The sequence below is a fragment of the Loxodonta africana genome, chromosome 3 (assembly GCF_030014295.1).
Source record: "Loxodonta africana isolate mLoxAfr1 chromosome 3, mLoxAfr1.hap2, whole genome shotgun sequence".
NCBI lineage: Eukaryota > Metazoa > Chordata > Mammalia > Proboscidea > Elephantidae > Loxodonta > Loxodonta africana.
The window spans coordinates 178,200,437-178,218,333 of NC_087344.1; the positions used below are offsets into that span (position 1 = coordinate 178,200,437).

Here is a 17,897-nt window from a genome sequence, read left to right on the forward strand (position 1 = left end):
AAACCAGTTGGAGTCACAACCTCAGCTGCTTACAGGGGTCAGGAAGTAATCTAAACGTAGAAGTTGACTGAGTGTGAGGTGGTAAAGAGTGATGAAAATCACATTCCCTTCTGAAGGCACTCAATTATTTTTTAATACCACAATCTAAACAAAAACGTATCTGGGGCTAAATCTGGCCAAACCTACTAGGGTTAAAATTTTGCAACCCTGCTTTGTTTGATAGCCAAGACATAATCGAAAAGTTCAAATTCAATACCTATTTACCAAATGCCAAGTAGGCAGAAGGTACATATAAAACAATACTTATTAAATGTTATTGCTGACACGGTAAGCATATTTGCATAAAACTATCTCATTATACTTAGAAGAAATTTCAGTAGAGTGGTTAGAACTATATACAAATTACAGATCAAAGCTACACTGACTTAATTTATGATATAAAAAAGAAAAGCAAACTTCAGGTAAAAAGAATATTTTATTACATTTACATTGAAATCACTATCACACATATCCACGAACTTTAGTATTTCATTGTCTATATCTCAGAAGAGATTCAAAGAGAGATGAAATTGAATTTGATGAAATTTTCTCAACAAACCTAGAATACTTCATCTCCAATAAGTTACTTCTTACTCATCATTTGGTAGTATTTATGAAATGAATTAGTGCAACACATCATTGAGGTATCCTTTAGAAGTCAAATACCCTATATATTTGGATTTGTCATCCCAATTCCTTGGCACTCAATAACATAAGTGTCTTTAGTGGAATCTTCTTCATCTTCGGACTTCTTCACAGTAAATTTAGCCTAAAACCAGAAGGTAGTTAGCATATAAATAATATGAAGAGAGCTAAGGGAAAAGTCCATTACTCCTGCTTACGTAGGCAGGTAGTTAACATCAAACCCATTTTGTTGAAGAGGCTATAGACACAAAGATCAAATGATTTAAGAAAAATTCAACAGAGTAAAATAAAATATTTTATTCTAGAACCATGTTTTTTTTTTTTTTTTCCCTAGTGGTACATATACTTGTAGTTTATTCAAAATATATATGCCTGGGCCCCACTCCATACTCAATGAATCAGAACCCCCCACAGTACAGCCTGGGAAATTATGAGATTTAAAGATTCAACTATTTATTGTAATGCATCTCTACTCCCTACCCCCTAAAAAAAATGGAACTGACTTTTTTCTTGCCAATTTAATCCCCTAAATAAACCTTTCAAAAAGATTCCACTCAGAGAAGGATGGGGTCTGGGCTTTTTAATACCTTCCTTCATCCTTATTGGGCTTAACATTGTATTTCTCATTTGTCAGCTCACTGAAGTTTGGCTTTGAGAAATTTGATCTCTATCAATGTATTTCGGGAACACAATTTTTTTTTTAAAACAAATGTGTTCATTTTAACGAAACTGAATTAAAATCAAAACAACTCAATAGGCTGACTGAGTTTGTGGAAAGGGCTTTCAAGTACATATTCAGTTTCAGTATTATGTGGCAGTGTACTGACACACAGTGGATGTTTAAAATTCTTACTGAATGACTAAACATTGACTTCTGAGCTAGATAGCCAAATTATTTATACACTGTGTGTGTGTACGTGTGTATGTACAAAATTATAAGTGTTATGTAAATATGAAACACATAATGGTTATAGAAATCATTTCTATCCTACATATAAACCTACTTAAAACTAAAAAAATTTAGAATTGGAAGGAATCTTAAAGGACTATCTAGCTCAAGTCTCTACTTTGACAGATAAATTCTCTGCAGTGAGGCACAGAAAGATGAAGCAACTTGCCCCAAGTTACCTAGTTAATACATAACAAGCTAAACAAGAAGCCAGAGCTCCGAAATCCCAGTTCACAGGGCTTTCCACTACATATTCACTTCAAATAACATGAGTGTGTGCTATATGCAAAGTACTGCATAAAGTGAAGACTACAATTAATAAAACTTAGTCCCTGCTATCAAGCAGATCATAGCCTGCAAGGGGAGACAGACATGTAATACCTACAAATACAATATGGTGAGTAGAATAATAAAAAAATAAAGTGTCATTAACTAGCTCTTGACCTCAAACACAATTTGCCTTCAATTCCCATCAGCCTTTTCCTACAATTTAAGTAAAACCTACTAAAAAAACCACTGCTGTTGAGTCGATTCCGACTCAGAGCAACCCTATAGGACAGAGTAGAACTGCCCCCCATAGAGTTTCCAAGGAGCACCCAAAACCTACTATGCTTTCTAATAACAAAACAAGAGTTGCTTTTTGCTTAAGACACTTCTGTAATTTTTTTTAATAGCGTACATTTAAAACAAGCTTAAGGTAAGCACCTTCCCTTATAAAATTTTCATTATAAATTTCATATTAAAAAATTACTTTGTAAAGTTGCATTATAAAATGACTAGCAAAATGGAAATATGCTTCCTGTTATGGAAATAGGCAAGAAATGAGCCATATGCATTAACTGCAAAAAATATAAACAGAAACAATTTCAAGAAAGGATGAAAATATATGAATGTTAGCAGTTGTTTTGCTGGCAAGGGGGATTTATGCATGGGTTTTTCCCTCTATTTTCCAAACTTTCTATAAAGAAATTATATTAGCTTTGTCATGAATATATATATCTTAATCATTTTTTTAAAAATTAAGAATCCTGTTGGAAAGGTATAAATATAAGCTCATAAAATATTAAACCCTTTTTCACAAAAAATTTAAAATCTACTCTTCTGAATTTAAGAGGACTGATCAATGTTGGAATTTTTGCAAATATTCTGTTCATTCTACCAACAGAATCAGAAGAAAATAAAACATTTAAAATTTTATATAAATATTTAGGTTTATGGCCAACTACAAATCCCTTGTGATTTGATTTCACCAAACCAAAAACCAAATCCACTGCCGTCAAGTCAATTCCAACTCATAGCGACCCTGTAGGACAGAGTAGAACTGCCCCATAGAGTTTCCAAGGAGCGCCTGGCGGATTCGAACTGCCGACATCTTGGTTAGCAGCCGTAGCACTTAACCACTATGCCACCAGGGTTTCCACAGTTCCCATCAAAACATCTTTACTGACTCTGCAAGTTGGTACTGTACAGTGATTAGAGAGTGCAGGCTTTGAAGTACACTTTCCTGGGTTTGCTCCAAGCCCAGCTCTGCTACTGAGGATCTATGTGGCCTTGAGCAATTTATCATCAGTATCCCTCTGTTTTTTTTGGTTTTTTTATCCCTCAGTTTACTCATATATAAAATGGGGATAATAGTAAATAGCCACCTACAAAGATTAGGCTGAGCAAGATAATTCGGGTAAACCGCTGAGTTTGTCTCGTGCCTGCCACATAAGAAAATGCTCAGTGATAGCAATTTTGATTACTATTACATTTTCTGATTATTAAAATTTGACCCAAAATTGGATAACATAAAAATCTATTACTCTTTCTGATGAAATACTTACTTTTGCTAGTTGTTCAGCAAAATGGATAGCCGTTTGTGTATGGAGTGTAACTGGTCCTGTTTTTATTCTGGAAACTCCATTGGCTAATGCCATGAAAATGATCAGCTATAGAAAAAGGAACAAAGAACAAAAATTTCACATACTTATTAATATTTGAAGTTATAATCCTATTGCAATTAATAATGAAAATACAACTAGAAAGCAAAACAGCTAAAAAATAATTTCTATTTCTTTAGGTTTCCAGGAGCCCTGAGATGTCAGAAAACCCCAGTTACTCAAAGCCTGCGATATGATACAGAAATGCCTAGTGGCAGTTTTTAATATGAGTTTTTAAAGTAAGATACGGAGTTGAAAGTTAATGGATTTAATCAGTCCAACAATCTCTGCAAGCTGATATATTTAATAAGTTTCTTTCATTCGCTAAAACAACATTTTAAGAAGTACCAGTAAATGAAATGACTAATACAGAATTACTGGGAGTAAAGAGCCAACCTGGGCAAAAAGGAAGAGACTAGAAAAAAAGGGAAATGGTCTTAAGAGACTGGTCAAGAAATCTAGAGGGGTTCATTTCTAAACGTGGACTCCGCTCACTTGAGAGTAAGGAGAGAAAAGTGTGGTAGAAAGGAAAAACTATCAAGACGGTGGAACATAAAAAAGATCTTACTGTAAATATTCAATAGCAATTCTCAAGGTGACTGGATGTTAAGTTTGACAGGTCTCTGACACATCCATGTGGAGACAGTGAGTGGGCACGGGAGGTACTAAGTATGGAGTTCAGGAGAACTGGGCTAGAGATATAAATTTTGGAGTTGTAAACATACAGATGTCACCTAAGCTAAAGCTATGAGATTGGACACAAAACCAAGGGAATGAGAAGACAAAAGTATCAAGTGTAAAGACAAAAAATTTGTAAAGTGTATATACACCACTGGTGGGAATGTAAAATGGTACAATCACTTTGGAAATTGATTTGGTGCTTCCTTAAAAAGCTAGAAATAGAACTACCATACGATCCAGCAATCCCACTCCTTGGAATATATCCTAGAGAAATAAGAGCCTTTACACAAACAGATATATGCACACCCATGTTCACTGCAGCATTGTTTACAATAGCAAAAAGATGGAAGAAACCAAAGTGCCCATCAACAGATAAATGGATAAACAAATTATGCTATATTTACACAATGGAATACTACACATTGATAAACAATAATGAATCTGTGAAACATTTCATAACATGGAGGAATCTAGAAGGCATTATGCTGCCTGAACTTAGTCATTTGCAAAAGGACAAATACTGTGTGAGACCACTACTACAAAAACTCAAGAAATAGTTTAAACAGAGAAAAAAATATACTCTGATGGTTACGGGATTGGCGGAGGGGAGGGTGGGAGAGGGTTATTGACTAATTAGATAGTAGACAAGAACAATTTTAGGTGACAGGAAAGACAACACACAATACAGGAGAGGTCAGCACAACTGGACTAAACCAAAAGCAAACAAGTTCCCTGAATAAACCGAACACTTCAAAGGCCAGCATAGCATGGGTGGGGGTTTGGGGACCATGGTTTCAGGGAGCGTCTAGGTCAATTGGCATAACAAAATCTATTAAGAAAACATTCTGCATCCCACTTTGGAGAGTGGTGTCTGGGGTCTTAAACGCTAGCATGAGGCCATCAAGGGTGCATCAGTTTGTCTCAACCCACCTAGAGCAAAGGAGAACGAGGAATGCCAAAGATACAAGATAATTATGAGCCCAGGAGAAAGAATGGGCCATGTAAACTAGAGACTACATCAGCCTGAGACCAGAAGAACTAGACGGTGCCCAGCTACAACCAATGACTGCTCTGACAGAGAACACAACAGAGAGCCTCTGATGGAGCAGGAGAGCAGTGGGATGCAGACCTCAAATTCTCATAAAAAGACCAGACTTAATGGTCTGAATGAGACTACCAGGACCTTGGAGGTCATGGTCCCCAGACCTTCTATTAGCCCAAGACAGGAACCATCCCCAAAGCCAACTCTTCAGACAGGGATTGGATGGGACTATGGGATAGAAAATAATACTGGTGAAGAGTGAACTTCCTGGATCAAGTAGACACATGAGACTATATGGGCAGATACTGTCTGGATGGGAGATGAGAGAGGGCAGAGGGGGTCAGAAGCTGGCCAAATGGACATGAAAATAGAGAGTGGAAAGGTGTGTGCTATCTCGTTAGGGGGAGAGGAACTAGGAGTATATAAAACCAAAACCAGGTACTGTCGAGTCGATTCCGACTCATAGCGACCCTATAGGACAGAGAAGAACTGCCTCATAGACTTTCCAAGGGGCACTTGGCGGATTCGAACTGCCGACCCCTTGGTTAGCAGCTGTAACACTTAACCACTACGCCAAAAATTTATATACACCTTGCTATATGATGGCACTGGGTTTTTTATATACTATACAGGAGTATATAGCAAGGTGTATATACATTTTTGTATGAGAGACTGACTTGATTTGTAAACTTTCACTTAAAGCATAATAAAAATTAAAAAAAAAAAAAAAAAAAGAAATTTGTAAACTGTAAAGAAAACAGGCATGAAAGGCCCAAGGTCCGTTAAATGGGGAAAAGACAGTCTCTTTAACGAATGGTGCTGGCGTAACAGGGTATCCATCTGCAAAAAACTGAAACAAGACCATACCTCACACCATGCACAAAAACGAACTCAAAGTGGATGAAAGACCTAAATATAAAATCTGAAACAATAAAGATCATGGAGGAAAAATAGGGACAACGCTAGGAGCCCTAATAATGGCATAAACAGTATATGAAACATTACTAACAATGCACAAACACCAGAAGAGAAGCTAGATAACTGGGAGCTTCTAAAAATCAAACACCTATGCTCATCCAAAGACTTCACAAAGAGTAAAAAGACTACATATGGACTGGGAAAAAAAAAGCTTGGCTACAACAATTCCAGTCAGCATCTGATCTCTATACTCTACGTGATACTGTAAAAACTCACCAACAAAAAGGCAAATAACCCAATTAAAAAATGGGCAAAGGATATGAACAGGCACTTCACCAAAGAAGACATTCAGGCAGATAACAGATACATGAGGAAATGCTCACTATCATTAGCCATTAGAGAAACGCAAATCAAAACTACAATGAGATTCCATCTCACTCCAGCAAGGCTGGCATTAATCCAAAAAACACAAAATAATAAATGTTGGAGAGGTTGTGGAGAGACTGGAACACTTACACACTGCTGGTGGGAATGTAAAATGGTACAACCACTTTGGAAATGGATTTGGTGCTTCCTTAAAAAGCTAGAAATAGGGAGGCGGGACAAAGATGGCTGACTAGGTACAAGCTACCTCAGATCCCTCTTGCAACAAAGACTCGGAAAAACAAGTGAATCGATCACATACATGACAATCTACGAACCCTGACCATCAAACACAGATCTAGAGTTGACCTGAGTGACAGAGACTGAGAACAAACAACCACGGGGAAGCAACGACTGCTTTCGGAGCCTGGAGCCAGCGTCCCAGTCAGGAAACCTTGGCGCTGGGCTTTCGACTGGCCACAGAGAAGCTGACCATGGCATCCTGGGATGGCGCAAACACGGGACGCAGCCCTAGTCCCCAGAAGTGGCCTTGGGAGAAGCCCAGCCAGTGCACGAGGGCAGCGCAGTGATGCGGCTGACAGGAGGAGAAGTCACTGGGAGGCAGTGACTGGTTTTGGAGCCTGGAGTGTGACGTCCCAGCCGGGGAACCTTGGTGCTGGGCTTTGGACTGGGAGTGAAGGAACTGACCACAGCTTCTAAGACAGCACAAGCACGGGAGATGGGCCTGACCCTCGGGGGCAATCTCGACCTAGCCAATGCACACAGGCTACACACCCCTCAGGAATCTCAGATAAAACAGTCATCACTAAACAAAATAAGTAACTTTGTCTATATTCCGGGGTGCTAATCTCTCCTATTTACCTGATACCTCCCCTCCCCTTCCCAGGTGCCTTCATTAACATTGGGATTTCCTGACCCAGACAGTGAAGTACGCTGCAGTTTTTCTTTTTTTTTTTTGGTCTTTTCCTAACCCATTCTCCTGGCCTGACTGAAACAGCTACAAAAAACCCAGGGACCAAACATCCTTCCCTAATTGGACTAAAAATACAGAACCAGCTCCAACCAAGCATATGTGATCCACAGTCTTGGGCTTTCATCCCTACAGGGAACAAGGTGGCTATTATTATGCAAAGGCAATTCTGATAGGGATCTGACTGTAATTGTTCTAGCGGGTTACTGGAAAGACAAGTTTCACAGGTCTGATAACTCTGCATATTCAACAGAGCCCTCACTGACCCACAACAGGGAACTGAGGGCTGAAGCCCCCCCCCCAGACCACCTAGCCTCCTGCCTGAGGGGTCTAAAGAGGGTGACACCTACCAATCCGTAGAGGTACTTGCAATGGGGGCCTAAGGTACAGCTGCAGAGCTCACCCACCAAAGTGCTTTAGGAATAGAGACACATCTACCTCACTGGCACTTGGGGGAAGCCTATCAGCTTACTGCCCCCCCGGAGTATAAAACTCTGCTGCTACTAGAATCTGGTGCACACAACTATCACCAGTACTTCTCTAAGTGGATAGGTGACAGTCTGTACCACACACTTGATGACCCCAAACCAGATTCTACTCAAGAAGAGTGAATGGACTCTTAGGCTTATATTTCTGGTAATGGCCCAAACCAGCTGGTACGATGACATAAGTGATTCAAAGCCTACAACAATCAAGACAGTGCAATCTAGTAGCCCATCTACGTACATTGAAAGAAAACAAAACAGATAAGTCTTAGTGAGCAATTGCAAAATAAACCATTACAGTATCTTAGAGATGAATCGGAGACAACAGTCGATATCAAACCACATAAAGAAGCAGACCATGATTGCTGCTACAACTCCCCAAACTAAAGAATCAAAATCTTTCCCAAATGAAGATACAATCCTGGTTTTGCCAGATGCAGAATATAAAAAACTAATTTACAGAACGCTTCAAGATATCAGGGATGACCTCAGAAATGAAATAAGGCAATCTACTCAAAAAGCCAAGGAACACACTGATGAAACAGTTGAAGAACTCAAAAAGATTATTCAAGAACAGAGTGGAAAAATTAATAAGTTGCGAGAATCCATAGAGAGACAGCATTCAGAAATCCAAAAGATTAACAGTAAAATTACAGAATTAGACAACTCAATAGGAAGTCAGAGGGGCACACTCGAGCAATTGGAATGCAGACTGGGGGATCTGAAGGACAAGGGAATTGACACCAATATAGCTGAAAAAAAATCAGATAAAAGAATTAAAAAAATGAAGAAACCCTAAGAATCATGTGGGACTCTATGAAGAAGAATAACTTGCGTGTGATTGAAGTCCCAGAAGAGGGAGGGATAACAGAAAATACAGAGAGAATAGTTGAAGATCTGTTGGCAGAAACTTCCCTGACATCATGAAAGACGAAAGGATATCTATCCAAGATGCTCATCAAACCCCATATAAGACTGATCCAAAAAGAAAATCACCAAGGCATATTATCATCAAACTTGCCAAAACCAAAGATAAAGAGAAAATTTTAAAAGCAGCCAGGAATAAAAGAAAGGTCTCCTACAAAGGACAATCAATAAGAATCAGTTCAGACTACTCAGCAGAAACCCTGCAGTCGAGGAGGCAATGGGATGACATATACAGAGCACTGAAGGAGAAAAACTGCCAGCCAAGGATCATATATCCAGGCAAACTCTCTCTGAAATATGAAGGTGAAATTAAAACATTTACAGATAAACACAAGCTTAGAGAATTTGCAAAAACCAAACCAAAGCTACAAGAAATACTAAAGGAAATTGTTCGGTCAGAAAACCAATAAGATCAGATACCAGCACAACACAAGGTCACAGAACAGAACATCCTGATATCAACTCAAATAGGGAAATCACAAAAACAAATTAAGATTAATTTTAAAAAGAAAAAAACGCTCAAAACAGGGAATCATTAAAGTCAATATGTAAAAGATCACAATAATCAAAAAGAGGGACTAAATACAGGAGGCATAGAACTGCCATATGGAGAGGGATACAAGGCGATATAGGACAATACAAGTTAGGTTTTTACTTAGAAAAATAGGGGTAAATATTAAGGTAACCCCAAAGAGGTATAACAACTCCATAACGCAAAATAAAAAACAAGAAAAACATAACGACTCAGCAAACATAAAGTCAACTACTACGAAAATGAGAACACACAATTTACAAAGAAAAATGTCTCAGCACAAAAAAGTAAGTGGAAAAATGAAATTTCAACAACACACATAAAAAGGCATCAAAATGACAGCACTAAACACATACTTATCTATAATTACGCTGAATGTAAATGGACTAAATGCACCAATAAAGAGACAGAGAGTCTCAGACTGGATAAAGAAACATGATCCGTCTATATGCTGCCTACAAGAGACACACCCTAGACTTAGAGACACAAACAAACTAAAACTCAAAGGATGGAAAAAATATATCAAGCAAACAACAAGCAAAAAAGAGCAGGAGTAGCGATATTAATTTCTGACAAAATAGACTTAAAAGTTAAATCCACCACAAAGGATAAAGAAGGACACTACATACTGATTAAAGGGACAACAGACCAGGAAGATATAACCATGTTAAATATTTATGCACCCAATGACAGGCCTGCAAGATACATAAAACAAACTTTAACAGAACTGAAAAGTGAGAGAGACACCTCCACAATTATAGCAGGAGACTTCAACACCACTTTCAGAGAAGGACAGGACTTCCAATAAGAAGCTCAATAGAGACATGGAAGACCTAATTGCTACAATCAACCAACTTGACCTCATTGACTTATATAGAGCACTTCACCGTACAGCTGCAAAGTATACTTTTTTTTCTAGCACACATGGAACATTCTCTAGACTAGACCACATATCAGGTCATAAAACAAACCTTTGCAGAATCCAAAACATCGAAATATTACAAAGCATCTTCTCAGACCACAAGGCCATAAAAGTGGAAATCAATAACAGAAAAATTAGGGAAAAGAAATCAAATACTTGGAAGCTGAACAATACCCTGCTGAAAAAAGACTGGGTTATAGAAGACATTAAGGAGGGAATAAAGAAATTCATAGAATGCAACGAGAATGAAAACACTTCCTATCAAAACGTCTGGGACACAGCAAAAGCAGTGTTCAGAGGTCAATGTATATCGATAAATGCACACATACAAAAAGAAGAAAGAGCCAAAATCAGAGAACTGTCCCTAGAACTTGAATAAATAGAAAGTGTACAACAAAAGAATCCATCAGGCACCAGAAGAAAACAAATAATAAAAATTAGAGCTGAACTAAATGAATTAGAGAACAGAAAAACAATTGAAAGAATTAACAAAGCCAAAAGCTGGTTCTTTGAAAAAATTAACAAAATTGATAAACCATTGGCCAGACTGACTAAAGAAATACAGGAAAGGAAAAAAATAACCCAAATAAGAAACGAGATGGGCCGTATCACAACAGACCCAACTGAAATTAAAAGAATCATATCAGATTATTACAAAAAATTATACTCTAACAAATTTGCAAACCTAGAAGAAATGGATGAATTCCTAGAAAAACACTACCTACCTAAACTAACACAATCAGAAGTAGAACAACTAAATAGACCCATAACAAAAAAAGAGATTGAAAGGAAATCAAAAAACTCCCAACAAAAAAAAAAGCCCTGGCTCAGACGGCTTCACTGCAGAGTTCTACCAAACTTTCATAGAAGAGTTAACACCACTACTACTAAAGGTATTTCAAAGCACAGAAAATGACGGAATTCTGCCTAACTCATTCTATGAAGCCACCATATCCCTGATACCAAAACCAGGTAAAGACATCACAAAAAAAGAAAATTACAGACCTATATCTCTCATGAACATAGATGCAAAAATCCTCAACAAAATTCTAGCCAATAGAATTCAACAACATATCAAAAAAATAATCCACCATGACCAAGTGGGATTTATAGCAGGTATGCAAGGCTGGTTTAATATCAGAAAAACCATTAATGTAATCCACCATATAAATAAAACAAAAGACAAAAACCACATGATCTTATTAATTGATGCAGAAAAGGCATTTGACAAAGTCCAACACCCATTCATGATAAAAACTCTCAGCAAAATAGGAATTGAAGGAAAATTCCTCAGCATAATAAAGGGCATCCATACAAAGCTTTTTTTCTATACAAAGCCAACAGCCAACATCACCCTAAATGGAGAGAGCCTGAAAGCATTTCCCTTGAGAGCGGGAACCAGACAAGGATGCCCTTTATCACTGCTCTTATTCAACATCGTGCCAGAGGTCCTAGCCAGAGCAATTAGGCTAGACAAAGAAATAAAGGGCATCCGGATTGGCAAGGAAGAAGTAAAATTATCTCTACTTGCAGATGACATGATCTTATTCACAGAAAACCCTAAGGAATCCTCCAGAAAACTACTGAAACTAGTAGAAGAGTTTGGCAGAGTCTCGGGTTATAAGATAAACATACAAAAATCACTTGGATTCCTCTACATCAACAAAAAGAACATTGAAGAGGAAATAACCAAATCAATACCATTCACAGTAGCCCCCAAGAAGATAAAATACTTAGGAATAAATCTTACCAAAGATGTAAAAGACCTATACAAAGAAAATTACAAAGTACTAGTGCAAGAAACTAAAAAGGACCTACATAAGTGGAAAAACATACCTTGCACATGGATAGGAAGACTTAACGTAGTAAAAATGTCTATTCTACCAAAAGCCATCTATACATACAATGCACTTCCGATCCAAATTCCAATGTCATTTTTTAATGTGATGGAGAAACAAATCACCAACTTCATATGGAAGGGAAAGAAGGCCCGGATAAATAAAGCATTACTGAAAAAGAAGAAAGTGGGAGGCCTCACTCTATCTGATTTTAGAACCTATTATACAGCCACAGTAGTCAAAACAGCCTGGTACTGGTACAACAACAGGCACATAGACCAATGGAACAGAATTGAGAACCCTGATATAAATCCATCCACATATGAGCAGCTGATATTTGACAAAGGCCCAGTGTCAGTTAATTGGGGAAAAGATAGTCTTTTTAACAAATGGTGCTGGCATAACTGGATATCCGTTTGCAAAAAAAGGAAACAGGACCCATACCTTACACCATGCTCAAAAACTAACTCCAACTGGATCAAAGACCTAAACATAAAGACTAAAACAATAAAGATCATGGGAGAAAAAACAGGGACAACGTTAAGAGCCCTAATACAAGGCATAAACAGAACACAAAACATTACCAAAAATGACGAATAGAAACCGGATAACTGGGAGCTCCTAAAAATCAAACACCTATGCTCACCTAAAGACTTCACCAAAAGAGTAAAAAGACCACCTACAGATTGGGAAAGAATTTTCAGCTATGACATCTCAGACCAGCGCCTGATCTCTAAAATCTATATGATTCTGTTAAAACTCAACCACAAAACGACAAACAACCCAATCAAAAAGTGGGCAAAGGATATGAACACGCACTTCACTAAAGAAGATATTCAGGCAGCTAACAGATACATGAGAAAATGCTCTCGATCATTAGCCATTAGAGAAATGCAAATTAAAACTACGATGAGATTCCATCTCACTCCAACAAGGCTGCCTTTAATCCAAAAAACACAAAATCAAAAATGTTGGAGAGGCTGCGGAGAGACTGGAACTCTTATACACTGCTGGTGGGAATGTAAAATGGTACAACCACTTTGGAAATCTATCTGGCGATATCTTAAACAGTTAGAAATAGAACTACCATACAACCCAGAAATCCCACTCCTCGGAATATACCCTAGAGAAATAAGAGCCTTTACACGAGCAGATATACGCATGCCCGTGTTTATTGCAGCTCTGTTTACAATAGCAAAAAGCTGGAAGCAACCAAGGTGTCCATCAATGGACGAATGGTTAAATAAATTATGGTATATTCACACAATGGAATACTATGCATCGATAAAGAACAGTGATGAATCTGTGAAACATTTCATAACATGGAGGAACCTGGAAGGTACTTTGCTGAGTGAAATTAGTCAGAGGCAAAAGGACAAATACTGTATAAGACCACTATTATAAGATCTTGAGAAACAGTATAAACTGAGAAGAACACATACTTTTGTGGTTATGAGCAAGCAAGGGAGGGAGGGTGGGAGAGACTTATTTACTGATTAGTTAGTAGATAACAACTACTTTAGGTGAAGGGAAGGACAATGCTCAATACAAGGAAGGTCAGCTCAACTGGACTGGACCAAAAGCAAAGAAGTTTCCAGGATAAACTGAATGCTTCAAAGGTCAGCGGAGCAAGGGCGGGGGTTTGCGGACTATGGTTTCAGGGGACTTCTAAGTCAATTGGCAAAATAATTCTGTTATGAAAACATTCTGCATCCAACTTTGAAATGTGGCATCTGGGGTCTTAAATGCTATCAAGAGGCCATCTAAGAGGCATCAATTGGTCTCAACCCACCTGGATCAAAGGAGAATGAAGAACACCAATGTCACATGATAACTATGAGCCCAAGAGACAGAAAGGGCCACATGAACCAGAGACTTACATCATCCTGAGACCAGAAGAACTAGATGGTGCCCAGCCACAACCGATGACTGCCCTGACAGGGTGCACAACAGAGAACCCCTGAGGAAGCAGGAGATCAGTGGGATGCAGACCCCAAATTCTCATAAAGAGACCAGGCTTAATGGTCTGACTGAGACTAGAGGAATCCCGGCGGTCATGGTACCCAAACCTTCTGTTGGCCCAGGACAGGAACCATTCCTGAAGACAACTCATCAGACATGGAAGGGACTGGACAGTGGGCTGGAGAGAGATGCTGACGAAGAGTGAGCTACTTGTATCAGGTGGACACCTGAGACTGTGTTGGCATCTCCTGTCCGGAGGGGAGATAGGAGGGTAGACGGTTAGAAACTGGCAAAATCGTCACGAAAGGAGAGACTGGAAGGAGGAAGCAGGCTGACTCATTAGGGGGAGAGTAAGTGGGAATAAGGAGTAAGGTGTATATAAGCTTATATGTGACAGACTGACTTGATTTGTTAACTTTCACTTAAAGCACAATAAAAAATATTACTAAAAAAAAAGCTAGAAATAGAACTACCATACGATCCAGCAATCCCACTCCTTGGAATATATCCTAGAGAAATAAGAGCCTTTACACAAACAGATACATGCACACCCATGTTCAGTGCAGCACTGTTTACAATAGCAAAAAGATGGAATCAACCAAGGTGCCCATCAACGGATGAACGGATAAATACATTATGCTATATTCTCACAACGGAATACTACTCAACGATAAAGAACAACAATGAATCCGTGAAACATCTCATTACGTGAAGGAATCTGGAAGGCATTATGCTGCCTGAAATTAGTCAGTTGCAAAAGGACAAATATTGTATAAAACCACTATTATAAGAACTCAAGAAATAATTTAAACACAGAAGAAAATATTCTTTAATGATTACCAGGGTGGGAAGGGAGGGAGGGAGGGAGAGGGTTATTCACTAATTAGATAGTAGACAAGAACTATTTTAGGTGACAGGAAAGACAACACAATATACAGGAAAGGTCAGCGCAACTAGGCTAAACCAAAAGCAGTTTCCTGAATAAACTGAATGCCTCTAAGGTCAGAGTAGCAGGGGCGGGGGTTTGGGGACCATGGTTTCAGGGGACATCTAGGTCAACTGGCAAAATAAAACGTATTAAGAAAACATTCTGCATCCCACTTTGGAGAGTGGTGTCTGGGGTCTTAAATGCTAGCAAGCAGCCACCTACGATGCATCAGTTGGTCTCAACCCACCTGGAGCAAAGGAGAATAAAAAACACGAAAGACACAAGGTAATTATAAGCCTAAGTGACAAAAAGGGCCACATAAACCAGAGACTACATCATCCTGAGACCAGAAGAACTAGATGGTGCCCGGTTACAATCGATGACTGCCCTGACTGGGAACACAACAGAGAACCCCTGAGGGAGAAGGAGAGCAGAGGGATGCAGACCCCCAAATTCTTATAAAAATACCAGGCTTAATGGTCTGACTGAGACTAGAAGGACCCTGGAAGTCATGGTCCCCAGACCTTCTGTTGGCCCAAGACTGGAAGCATTCCCAAAGCCAGCTCTTTAGACAGGGATTGGAGTGGACTTTAAGACCAAAAATGATACTGGTGAGGACTGTTTCTTGGCTCAAGTAGACACATGAGACTACATGGGCAGCTACTGTGTGGAGGCAAGATGAGAAGGCAGAGGGGGGCAGGAGCTGGCTGAATGGACACAGGGAATACAGGGTGGAGAGGAGGAGTGTGGTGTCTCATTAGGCGGGAGCAACTAGAAGTACGTAGCAAGGTATGTATAAGTTTTTGTCAGAGAGACTGACTTGATTTGTAAACTTTCACTTAAAGCACAATAAAAGGAAAAAGAAAAGAGGTGTGAGCCTGAGCCCACAGGCTCTCCAAAATTTAGAAGTTGAGACGATGGAAAAAAGAAAAGCAAAAAAACAGCAAAGAATATTGAGAATGTGTGGGCTGTGAGAAAGGAAGATAACAGAGCTTCAGAAACCAAGTGAAAAAAGGGTTTTAAGTGTTTCAACTGTGCTGAATGCTGTACACAGGCCAAGTAAGGTGGGACCAAAATTTGAGTAATATTAATTCCAGGAAACTTTAAAAACTGATTGAACCAGGGCTTGCTAGTTAGTGTCTAAAAGTCAATGATTAAAATCTATATTCAATCTAATCATCAGATATTCAAATGTAGGGCATTTATCCTGCAGGTGTCATTACCTGATCTTGTAGATACTCATCCACAGCACCACCATGTCTAAGATTTGCTAACAGCATTTCAGCAGCTTCAATTCCAACCCTGTCGGCATTTACACCTAGGACAGGAACAAGGTAAAGAAACCTAAATTAATTACTAAGAGGCTAAAGTTTGATTAATACATCCCGGTTAGCATGGATATAACATTTTTTGGACCTCTGAACTTACCCCATGCACCCCTTTAGGATAAGCTCTTTAGTTAATTTAATCTCCTGAGAGTGTGGCATATGTAAATACTTTGTATTTTTACGTACAGTAATAAAGGAAAAACCTGACTGCTTTGGCTCTGTTTAAAAAGTAGTAATTATAAAGGCAGTTTACAACTAAGTGATGATTCTAAAATGCTATGCTTCATTTCCAAATTTAAAACTTGTGATTTATACAAGTTATAATTAGTCTCCAGGCAATACCATCAGAATTAAATAATTAAAAAAAAAAAAAAACAGGGAATTAAGTTTAACCTAAGAAAGAGCAGATAAAAATTCTCAGATCAAATATTTTAAAGTTTTCCTCTTGTAAGATTTGAACAAGTATCACCTTATTTTGAACATAAGTCAGAATATGTACCTCCATCCCGTACCTCCTACTTATCCACACGTACTTCAAATCTTTGGTAAAACGCTGAGTACAAAATAAGTCTGTCAGAGTAGGGGAACGTCAAATGATTCTTTTAAGCTCTTTACTTTAGGCTAAAAGAAGTCCTTGAGAACGAGAATGTGGTTCATTTTATTTCTCTTTGGTATTTGGAAATTCTCTTTATATATGTATCGCTTTGATAACATTTCTCAGAAAAGTAGAATTTTCAGACTTTTAATTCTGTTTTTTCCTTACGGCAGTCATTGTTGGTGTTGTTAGGCACTGTCAAGTTGGTTCCAACTCATGTTACCCCATGTACAACAGAACCAAACACTGCCCAGTCCTGTGCCATCCTCGTAATTGTTGCTATGTTTTAGCCACTGCGTCAACCCATCTCACTGAGGGTCTTCCTCTTTTTCACCGACCCTCTCTACTTTGCCAGCAGTCATTATAGTAATACAATAAATTCACTACCTTTACAACATCAACCATTCAAGCATTTAAATGACTGAAAGAAAAGGCGTGAACATGTGGTATAAAACTTGGCTCCTTGGCCGGAGGAACTAGATGGTGCTGGGCTACCACCGATCACTGCCCTGACAGGGAACACAACAGAGAGTCCCTGATGGAGCAGGAGAACAGTGGGATGCAAATCTCAAATTTTTGTAAAAAGGCCTGGCTTAATGCTCTGACTGAGACTGGAGGGACCCTGACAGTCATGGTCCCCGGACCCTTTGTTAGCCCAAGATTGGAACCATTCCCGAAGCCAACTCTCCACATAGGGATTGGACTGGACTATAAGATAGACACAATGATACTGGTGAGGAGTGAGCTTCTTGGCTCAAGTAGATACATGAGATTATGTGGGCAACTTCTGTCTGGTGGCGGCGAGATGAGAAGGAAGAGGGGGACGGGAG

At 38.8% G+C, this 17,897-nt stretch overlaps 1 protein-coding gene across 2 annotated transcripts in view; it reads right to left on the reverse strand.

The window, feature by feature from the left end:
• Positions 1 to 456: 456 nt before the first annotated feature.
• Positions 457 to 17,897, reverse strand: part of RTCA (RNA 3'-terminal phosphate cyclase) — a 30,110-nt gene continuing 12,669 nt past the window's right edge. For both annotated transcript variants that reach the window (XM_003409523.4, XM_023547415.2), the window contains 3 exons: positions 16,368 to 16,462; positions 3,460 to 3,564; positions 457 to 808 (listed from right to left, as the gene is read on the reverse strand). In XM_003409523.4, coding sequence (XP_003409571.1) covers positions 707 to 808; positions 3,460 to 3,564; positions 16,368 to 16,462 — 302 coding nt within the window. In that variant the 3' untranslated portion in view covers positions 457 to 706. The remainder of the gene's footprint in view (positions 809 to 3,459; positions 3,565 to 16,367; positions 16,463 to 17,897) is intronic.